The following is a 10,888-nucleotide window of genomic DNA, read 5'->3' as shown; positions in this document are numbered from 1 at the left end:
TTTTATTGTGCAACCACTTCAAGGCAGCCAATACTTCTGTTATAGTTTCTATTGCCCTAATTGTGTTTCTATGTACTTACCTTTGCCTGTTGGAATATTTAGCCAAATACAATCCAAACCTCAGTATTTTTTACTCCCTATAAGATCACATTTTTATACTTCTTTCACTCTTTGGTGGTGATGCTGAAACCTCTCATATAGTTGCAACCTATGAATCCATTTGCTCCAAATTAGATTTTCTTCCCTCAGGCATCCCAACTGGTTTTTATAGAGTACAGACAAAAAGAAAAACAAAACCAAACCAAAAACCAAACTAAAGAACCTCAAAATGAGGTGATTTTCACTTGCAAATGGCAAAACACTATATGTAATTATAAAAGAGCAATAGGAATGTGATTTGTGTGTAACAGCAGCTTCACTTTTCATTCACACAGATGAATTCTTAATTTTTTTAAATGGGCCAAATCTGTTAATTGAAGCTGAGGAGAAATAGACTAGTACTTCAGTCACTAAACATCCTCTGAATTTAGGCTGAGAGGACTGGTTGTTAGCTCTTGAATTACAGATTAAGCAGTATTGCTGTATGGATATTCCTGTCAAATATCAATGTGGACTACTGTCTTCGGGCAGCAGAGCTGCATTAAGTTCCTTTTGCTCTCAGATTTAATTATATGCACTGCAACTTTATGGGGAAAGTATGGAATTGCATACAGTTGTCCTCCTCATCCAGCTACTGAAGAAAATAAATATCAGCAGTTTAGGATTTCTTGATTCGTGACTTTAAATTGTGAGATGCTTTTATTCCAGTATAGTCATATCATTTGTTGCTCTGTGTATGGCGCAAAAGTAACAGGCTTCTCCAAAAAAAGACATGCTTGATTTGTGGCATATTGAGCCAACACAATTTGAGTATTCAGTTTGAAATTATAGACTGTAATGTGAAAATTACCTTGGAACTGGAGTTTCCAAGTAACTTCATTGACTTGGACCTCCTTTAAGTAGGGGGTGCACTAGGTAACCTCAAAAGGTCCCTTCCAGCATAAATTATTCTATGATGCCTTGAGACTGTTATGTAGATGTATGACTGCATAAGGGAAAACCAAACCAAAACAAAAATTTTAACCACATCTAGACTAAACCAAAGAAATTTTTTTTCAGTGAGACAACAATTAAAAAAAAACCCTTTATTTGATTTAATAGGGAGAAACCAGAAGAATTTTTCAATACTTTTTTTCAGCAAGTAGATCAGACACCCTGGAGTCAAAGTAGATTTTCCAGCTCAAAAGCGCAAATAGTGCTCACCATCTCTTTCATGTTGCCAGTCTTCCAAAGACTGGATTTCCAATCCAATGTCATCACCTAATGTGGAACAATCAGAAAGGATATCCCTGGGATTATGATGTTTGTAGTGGAGAATTATTACAGCTGATCATTCTCAAAGTTTCACTTACAGTGATACATTTTGGGGTGAATTCTTACGAACTATTAGGACATGGTGTGAATTTACAATGTGTTATTATCAATTGAATTCTATTGTAAATGTTACTAGTCTTCTTCTCTGTACTTTTTTCTTTGTTCTAAATAACCCTTTATACTGACTTGTAAGTAGAATTTCACAGGATACCAGAATTCATACCATTGGAAGCTGGTAAGTAAAAGACTTCTATTGATAAACCTTTCTCTGAGGTAAAAAAATCACTGGGCAGAATTTATAGAATTATCTAGTTGAGATGTAGGTACGAAGTGATAGTTCAGGGTTAAACAATTACTCAGCAGCCAGAAAGAGTAACTGTGTGCTCTGTCTAGGCCACAGAACTTAGAATGTTAGCCAAAAGTTGGCATATACACTTCTAGAATATTCTGAAATCTTAAAGAATTATCTAACTTATCTAACTTTATACTCACTGCCACCAGAGTCCTGCCTCCTTCTAGGTCCCAGGCCTACACTATACTCCTGTCTTTATTAAAAACAGCCCTGCCCTGTGATTAGCAAACGCTTTACTTGCTGTTAACAGAAGAAATGGGACATTTAGCGCCATGCTTTCTACTTTCACCGTGCAGCTACAGAGCTGCCTGCTTACTGAGAAACAAATTTGCCCTAGCGTGGAAAATACTTAATGAAACGCTGCAAAAGACATCGATTTTGGATGTTTGTGCTCTCTACCGCACTCACCCAGACAGGGCTAGTTCAGTGCATATGGCAACCAGCTCCATAGCGCGCTTTCCTTCTGCGGCGGAGCACACACGGCTTTAGACACAGCAGCACCGCAAGGGACTGGCAAGAGGAGTGGCGAGATTTTGGGGGTTTAGTGTAAAAAAGTAGGGACACTGCTCGCCGCCGCCAGTCACTTTTTAATGACACTGAGGAAGGCTGGCACGGATCAGTAGAACAGGTGGGCCCGGGGACGGTCGTGTGTGCTGCTTTATCATCTCTCAGAGTGGCGCCTCAGGGAACATCCCCCGCACTGAGGGCCGTCCATTGCCGCACCCCCGTAGGGGCGGCCGCTTGTGCCAGGCGGGAGCTCGCTGTGGGAGAGAAGGTGGACGGGAAGCGCGGGGGAGCCCCGGCAAGGGCAGGGGGTGACTGGGCCGGGGGGCAGTGGCTGTCGGGGGTCGGGAGGCAGTGGCTATCGGGGGTCGGGAGGCAGTGGCTATCGGGGGTCGGGAGGCAGTGGATATCGGGGGTCAGGAGGCAGTGGATATCGGGGTCGGGAGGCAGTGGATATCGGGGGTCGGGAGGCAGTGGCTGTCGGGGGTCAGGAGGCAGTGGATATCGGGGTCGGGAGGCAGTGGCTATCGGGGGTCGGGAGGCAGTGGATATCGGGGTCGGGAGGCAGTGGATATCGGGGGTCAGGAGGCAGTGGCTGTCGGGGGTCGGGAGGCAGTGGATATCGGGGTCGGGAGGCAGTGGATATCGGGGTCGGGAGCCGGGGCGGCTCAGGAGCCGGCGGGGGTCAGACGGGGGTGCTGCGGGTGCCCCTCAGGCGGGCGCTGCTGAGGGAGCCCAGCAGGCCCGCTTCGCTCCTGAGGCGGCGGGGGACTGGCCTGGACACCGAGCCGGCTTTTGTGCGTATATATACACAAAACCATATTTTTATTTGTGTGTAAAAGACCTGGTAGAGCAATCAGGTTGTGTGCAGGCTTGCCCCAGATGCGTTTGTTTGTAGTGTTTGGTTATGGTCTCTGTCCAGGTGTGCTGGATGGAGAGTGACAGATTATGAAATTTGCTTTTTTTAGATTTATTTATGATTTATAGTCGTTTCATAAGGTTGTTTACATAATTACATGTGGAGTGAACAGCCTAATCGTACTAATCCCAATGTTTTAGTCATTCTACAAATAGAACTCAGATCAGGTCTACCCCTGTTAATTGGGACTCAAACACCACTGAAAACAGTGAACCTTGTGATTGGATATGTTATGAAGTGCTTCAGAAAATTAAGAGTTAACTTTTTATTTTAAGGTTGCCAGAATACTATGGATAAGAACTTTAAAGAAGAGTTTACACAAATTATTAAATTTGAACCTCCATTACACAAACAACGCCACCAGTTTGTTAAAGATTTAGTGGAGAAATACAAACCTAAGAAGGTTGGTATGCTTTGTCTCTTTAGGTTATAAACTTGAAAGTAAATTGACACTTGGCATCCTAGGAACACAAAAGTGTAATTAACCTGTTGACCTAATTACCCAACAATAGTAGTGAAGGAACTCTTAAAACTGAATGGCCTTAGCAGATACTTTGTGATATGTTGTTTTGCAGGGGTACATAAAATTAATGTTACTTGATGGGAAGAGGAGAATATTTAAACAAGAGAAATGCCTTAGACTGTTTTTGAATGTAGTGGGCATTCTGTTTTTAATTTAATGCTGTGGAATTTGGTTCAAGTTGCTTTCCTCATAGTTGGCTTTTGCTTTCCAGAGCTGTTAGTTCCGTGTAGTGTATCAGGTTTATTTCATCGTTTGCATGGATAGTCTCAGATGAGAAGTGACATTGAGGGTGTGGGATTATGTGAGGCTAACTCATGTCCACTTTCTTAAGATCTTATGACCCTCCAGCTGTGTTGTCACCTCTGTCCCCCCAGCATACCAGAATTTTGTTTTACTACTCACTGTGAAAAATTAAATTGTTTAAGTAATATTCTGTAGTGTCCTCCCTGCTTCCTTCCCAAAAAGATCGTCTCAAGTCTGCAGTGTTTAACCCTTAAACTGATGTTAATATCTTAGGGGCACGCAAGAAAGTGATGCACCTGCACTACTTATGTAATCATACTTCTAGTAGCTAATAAAAATCTAATCCAGTCTATGCTACCATGGCACTGTAATATGCTTTAAAATAGAACATATTCACCAGTGTTGCATCTGTCTTTAAAGGTTTGAATTTTCTGATTTAGGATGTGGAAGGGGTGGGAGGGTGAACCTTCTGTTTACACAGGCAGTAGATAAACTGGGTAGAAACAGCTCAGGATTTTCACATGGGGAGTAGCAGTGGGCTTCAACCTTGACTGAGCCTGAGAAAGAACAGTGGGAGTTGGTATACATACTCAACTATCTCTTTAGCTTACAGGAAAGAATATCTTACTATTTCATTTCATGGTCTGAATTTCCCCAGAGTTCCCCACTTAAACATTAGACTGAGCTTGTAAACTTGTTTTTTGCAGATTCTTTGCTGCTAACTTGGCTGCTGGTGAGCCTGTTCTCAGTATTTTGGAGGGAGAACAGCCCAGTGAAAAGCAGCGGTGAATGTGAAAATTGCTGCAGCTTTTGTACTTAAAATCATACTTTTCTGTTACTCATGTGGAAGACATTTTCCAGAGTCAGTGGGATGTCCTACATGTACTTGTTTAAAGCTGTAGTAACAAAAGGTTAATTATTTAAAAAAAAATACTGCAGGATCTTCATATACATTTTTTAAAAAGAATTTTCAAATCTGCATCTATCCTGCTTGCTTACAGCTGTAAATTTTAATTATGATTCTGAAATGCTTTATAATTAAAAAGTTATTTTGATAAGTATGGAATTTTGATTTTATGCAAGTTTCTGAAATTACTTAGAACTATATAGCATTTATACATTTTTTAATATCTAATTTACAGGTGGCAGATTTAGGATGTGCTGATTGCAGCCTTCTCTGGATGCTGAAATTCTGCAGTTGCATTGAAGTGTTAGCTGGGCTAGATATCTGTGCAAATGTAATGAAAGAGAAAATGTAAGCTCTTTGTTTTGAGGTTTGTGTTTGTCTTGACCTAGTGGTGTGGTGGGTTCACCCTGGCTGGAGCCAGGAGCTCCCTAAAGGCTGCTCTACCATTCCCCCTCCTTTCAGAGGCCTCAGGGTGTGCACATCTGAGAAATGCACTGTTTGTAAAAGCACTAATGCATGGTGTTAGGAATATCTATATATGCTTATATGTGACATTATTGTCTTCAGAAAGTGTACATGGAACTTTAGTCACCAGGGTGGGGTCTTGTTTATCATTTTGAAATAGGAAGGTTAGCTCAGTGTGTGGTGTCTGGTTTAGAATCTCTCTAAAATGAGAGGTTTGTGTGATCTTTGAAGCATTGTTCTGGTGGATGAATGTAGATTTACTGAAAGCAGATGAACACAATTTCAGTGAATATGTAGGATCTGGATGTTATCTCTCGCCCTTTCTCAAGAATGAAGAAAAGTAACCTTTTATATGTAATACTTATTGTGTGTTTTGTCTAATGCTGTACTTTAGGATGAAATTTGCACATGTACTTTGGTTTCTCAGTGTATTTTACTTGAAAAAAAAAATAGGTGATATGCTTGTCTAAAACTCCCCCCAAACCCCTGCAAAGCTTGTCTAAACCAGACTTACAGTGTATCTGGAATTTAACTATTATCAGAATTTAAAAGTGGCTTTCCAAGTGACTTAAATGGAAATTTTTGTAAACAGGAAGGACAGTTTCCAGATTAACTTCTGCTCTTTCTGTCCTATCGTAGGTAGTTAGAAGAAGTGTTTGTATTGCATATTCTTTGTTATACCCATGTCAAGTAGTTAACCTTTTGGAAATTCATGAGGTATCTATGCAGGGTGTTAGCTAGTTCATTTTCATGCACTATTTATCTTGTCTTAAGGTGCTTCCTATAACATGATATTTTTAATACTTTTGTAGGCATACACTGTCTCCTCTTCCTGTTGATTATTTGCAACCCTCTGAAAGATCCCTAACTGTTACCTTGCATCATGGTTCAGTTGCCCACAAGGATCCTTGCATGCTTGGTTTTGACTTGGTGACGTGTATTGAACTGTGAGTATTAGAACAATACAAAATGTTTTTTTAAGTCTGTTAGAGTTCAGTTTGGATTTTTGTCTATGCTCCAAACAGGCTTGATCAAGCCTTTCAAGCAGAAGAGTAGAATTAGAAAAGTAGAAAGTAGAAGAGTGGCTCCTAACTTGTGTTTAAATGACCATGTTAAGTAATTCAGGTACTGCTTATGGCAGGAAGAGGATACTGATGAAAAAGTACAAAATGCAAGAGTAGATTTGCTCAGACAAAATCCCCTGTGCTGCTGCTTGGCCGCAGTGCCAGTGCTCATATTGCAGAGACAGGTGTAATTACAAGTTACAGATATGGGTTTGGGGTTCTTTTGACTGGTTGTTAAGATTATAGTAGTGTGTTTTTAAACAAAGACATCAACTTATTCTTTTCAGAATAGAACACCTGGAAGAATCAGAGCTGAAGAAGTTTCCTGAAGTGGTATTTGGTTTCATGGCTCCAAGCATAGTTGTGATCAGCACTCCAAATTCTGAATTCAACTGTTTGCTTCCACGAGTGATGTTGTACAGGCATCCAGACCACAAATTTGAGTGGAGCCAAGCAGAGTTTCAAAGCTGGTAAGGTACTGAACATCATATGCCGGGTGCATATGATGCAGTTCTGAGTGCCCCGTAGTGTGAGGAATGAATGGCTGTGCATTTTCAGAATAGTTCACTTATATGGTTTACTGTCAGTGAAGTGTCACTTCCTGGTTTGGTGGTTTCTTTGCTGTTGAGAGCAGTTAGGCATATTCTGTGGATTTTGTATTTTATGATGGTAGTTAAATTGGCTTTTCCTGTAACTGCTGTACAAAAAAAGACTTAAAACTTTTACTTACGCTTTATATATCTTTATAACAATTAACACAGTTGAAAGATAAGGTATCAATTCATATTTTTGCATAATACCCTGCTATAGAAATTCTTCATAAAATCCAAGAAATGTGCTTGCTTTATATGGTGTGTAATCAAAGCACTCAATAAGAGTATGCAAGCAGATTTATCAGATAGCCACAGCAACGGGGCATGTTGAACAGAGGATAGTTTAATGGATCATGGCGCAATGAAGGATTTAATGCAAATCATATGCACGTGACAGAGGGTTATATGAGATCTATCTTACCCTTAATATCAGGAATGTAGTAAGAATAAAGAGACAATGGGATGCTCTGATAACATTCCGCTGTCAAGCAGTTGTGGAAGAAAATACATGGTACAGTAAAGAATGCCATACCTCAGTAGCCAACTCTTGGTGTATCTATGCTGGAAATTTTGCCCCTTAAACTATGTTGTTTCTGCCATACACTTTAAAGTATCCAGTGATTTTTGAGTAAATAGCTTGGCAAAGCTGGAAGCATGTATTTTTTCCCTACATAATGATGCTAAAACCTGCCTGTAATTAGCTACCTTAGAGTACCTTAGAGAAAATTTCTATGATTTCAAGTATATTTAGATTTTGCATTTAGATAGATATGAATTTAAAATATTGATATCACTGAAGAAATGTGGGGGTTTTTTGAGCTGCAAACATGAGAAAGCCTTTGTGTTGTGAAATAGAGGTACTACATTATTCTCTAAAATACATGGGGTATTAATTTAGTTTTCTTCTTTTCCATGGAGAATGGTGTGGGTAGGTAGCACAATTTTGGTTCCCTACCCCATTTGTTCACACTGGCTGATGATACTTTTCATTTCGGTGTTATATACACTGTTGTAACCTTGATTAGGTAGATTTTAGTCTTTCTATATTTACAGCAAACCACACTTTCTCTATTAACTCGTCTCTGTGGTTTAAGGGTGGGGTTGTTTTTCATGGGTTCTTCTCAAATAATCTTGTTCTTGAAAATCAGTTTTTAGCTGACTTCCAGGTTGGTGAGTAAGCAGCTGTGAGCATTAACATTCATGCACATATTGTAGAAGAAACAGTAATGTTTGGATGGCTAAATTACTGATACTAAATGATTCAGATTATGGTAGGCATCTTACAGCTCTGGTACAATGACATGTGACAGTGCTTATCTTCAGGCATGGGAGTATTGTTAGAGAAATTATGTTCAAGCCTTTGCAGCCTCAGAGTCTTGATTCTCCTTAAGAATGGATCTTTACCACATGGAAAGATGAATATTTCATATAATTGGAATAATTGATCTTTCTTAGGGCTCTAGAGACTGCTAGATGCTATGATTACTCAGTGGAATTTACTGGTGTTGGGCCCCCGCCAACAGGAATGGAGAAGGTTGGGTTTTGTACCCAAATAGGTGTGTTTTTTAGAAAATATCCTCAAACTGGTGAATCTGTTCAGTCTGAGAAACCCATGGAAGCAATTTACAAAACAGTAAGTATTCGTTTCTTTCTTTAGAGGTATGAATAAAGAGAAAAGTTGTCTATGACTGCCTGTGAGGTTGTTACCAGGTTGTTACCAATTGCTGACAATCACAGCAAGACAGTCTTGTTCTTTGTGTTTCCAGTTGTACAAAGGCCTTAAACTTTCAGGGTATTTGATAAATAACAATATGGATAATCATCCTTATCTTAAGATACTCCTATCCTTGGAATGAAGGCTTTATCTTTTATGGTTTCCAAGCTATAAAAACATCTGTAATTTCTGCATTGGAAATTTCTATGCATGTGAAATGTCATCTGTCATCTATTGCCCTTAATAGATGAATGGAATGGTCTTTAATGCTCACCAGACTTGGAAATAGATCTAGGTGATGGACATGTACCAGAAATTGCTTTCATTAGCTCCTGTTATAGGGTCATTTTGCAGAGTTTTGGCATGGGTATCCTTTGAGATTAAACAAGAGTGTTAATTTGGTGTGTTTCTTATCAAATTAATTTTTATAAGAAAACTAATTTATGGGAATAATTCAACATTTCAAGATGTAATTGGAAAGTAAGAAATAATTATAGACAGTGGAACTTCATTGGTAGTGTGTCGGTATAAAGCACTTCCTATAATCTGGTGGGAATGAGATTGCCTGCTTAGTTTCCTTAATTGCCTTGGAGTATAGCTCAGTGTAGAACACACTACAATTTCACATATTTTGATGTCATAGTTTATTTTTAGCATTCCCTACAGCTGTGAGAGCATATTTAATGTTTGACTCTGAAAATAAATGACATGCTGTAGTCTTGGTTTCCAGATGACAATTCATAACTAGTTTAGAATCTCCATTGCTATAGAACTATCCTCAGAACTCCATAATGCGAGAAGTGAGAGAATTATTAAAAAGAGGTAAAGAATTGCAGGGTTTTACCTTGCCTGATTTACAAGTGTAGCTTGCAGGTATAGCCTGTTGGGTTTTGGGGTGTTTGTTTAAGTTCAATTAACTGCCAGTGTAGTTGTAATAAAGAAAACCAGCTCATATTGCCTAGTTTTTGTTACCTGAAACTGTTTAATAAGCAAAACAGGATTGAATAAAAAATGATAGTCACATTTTAGCAGCTTTTTTTGGACAGCAGATGTTAAAATCTGAGCTTGTGATAGTGATAAACATTTTATATATTCTTGTATATTGTAAAGGTCTTCAAAGCAGTGTACCCAAGTCTTAAAGATGAGAAGTACTTGCAGAATGCAGTGATCAATGAAGTTATTTTCACAGCCCAAATCATTAAGCACCGTTTAATGTCAAAACGTGAGGAGTACAGTGATGATCCTGAGAGAAAATCCAAATTCCAACCTTCAATGGACTGTTTTTCTGACTATCTTGGAAAACTGGTTGTTGAAAAGAACATGGAACCATTTGTCAGTGGAAATGAGGTTTACATACCTCTCACAACAATCTTTTCTTTTCCCAAAGTGAATCGACTTTGTGGTAGCTTTGAGAAGTTATGCAAGCTTATTGCAGGCAAGGTCACACTGAGCAGTGATGGTTCTGCTGTGATGTTCAATATTGAACATGAAAATGAAGAGAATTAGATCAGATTTCTCAAACAAAGTTCAGTTGAAGTAATGAAAGTGGTTTTTTTTTAGAAGCTGTCAATGGTATGTTCTGTATACTAACTAGACCAGAAAATCTCTAACCTTCCATCAGTGGTATTTATCTGTCAGCACCTCTCATTGAGTGGTGAGTGCTTCTGACAAAGGTAACAGTAACTCATAGGGGTTTCAAGTGAGTATCAGGGGCTGAAAGGAAATAATTTGTTCCCAAGAATAAAATTACTATTTCTGTTTGCTTTCTATTGCTTTATTGTAGCTATTGTTACTAGATTATTTCTGGTAGTCTCTTGTTAGCTTCAAGGATAGTTTGTTTAATCATCTACTGTGTTGTGCTGAATAATGTGAGTCAGACATAAGTTTGGGCAAGTTTTTTCTTAATTTCTATAAAATTTATAGATGCCTTTTTCAAGATGAGTACGTACTCAGCCTCGATGAAAACCAAATGTTGTTCCAGCTGAATTGAAATATGAAACTGGCATATTTGTTCTGTTTTTGAAAAGAAAATTAAAAAAATTAAAGAACTGCAGTAATTGTGAATGCTAACCTATCTCTGGTGTAGCTGAAAAATTTTCTGTATTTTCATCTACAGCTTTTGTTCAAAACTGTAAAATCCAAATAGAGTAGATGGAAAAAATTTAACAGGAACAAAACCCCACAACACAAC

General features: G+C 38.8%; 1 protein-coding gene across 1 annotated transcript; it reads left to right on the top strand.

Annotated features, from left to right (window-relative positions):
* Positions 1-3,477: 3,477 nt before the first annotated feature.
* On the top strand, positions 3,478-10,203 carry HENMT1 (HEN methyltransferase 1; the record flags this gene model as incomplete). Its single annotated transcript, XM_084211407.1, has 6 exons — positions 3,478-3,591; positions 5,097-5,209; positions 6,139-6,273; positions 6,678-6,860; positions 8,439-8,616; positions 9,808-10,203. The coding sequence occupies 6 exons, from the start codon at positions 3,478-3,480 to the stop codon at positions 10,201-10,203; spliced, it is 1,119 nt and encodes a 372-aa protein (XP_084067533.1).
* Between the last annotated feature and the right edge of the window lie 685 nt (positions 10,204-10,888).

Source organism: Fringilla coelebs (assembly GCF_963513975.1).
Source record: "Fringilla coelebs genome assembly, chromosome: 9".
NCBI classification, from domain to species: domain Eukaryota; kingdom Metazoa; phylum Chordata; class Aves; order Passeriformes; family Fringillidae; genus Fringilla; species Fringilla coelebs.
This window is presented reverse-complemented; position numbering and strand designations above follow the sequence as displayed.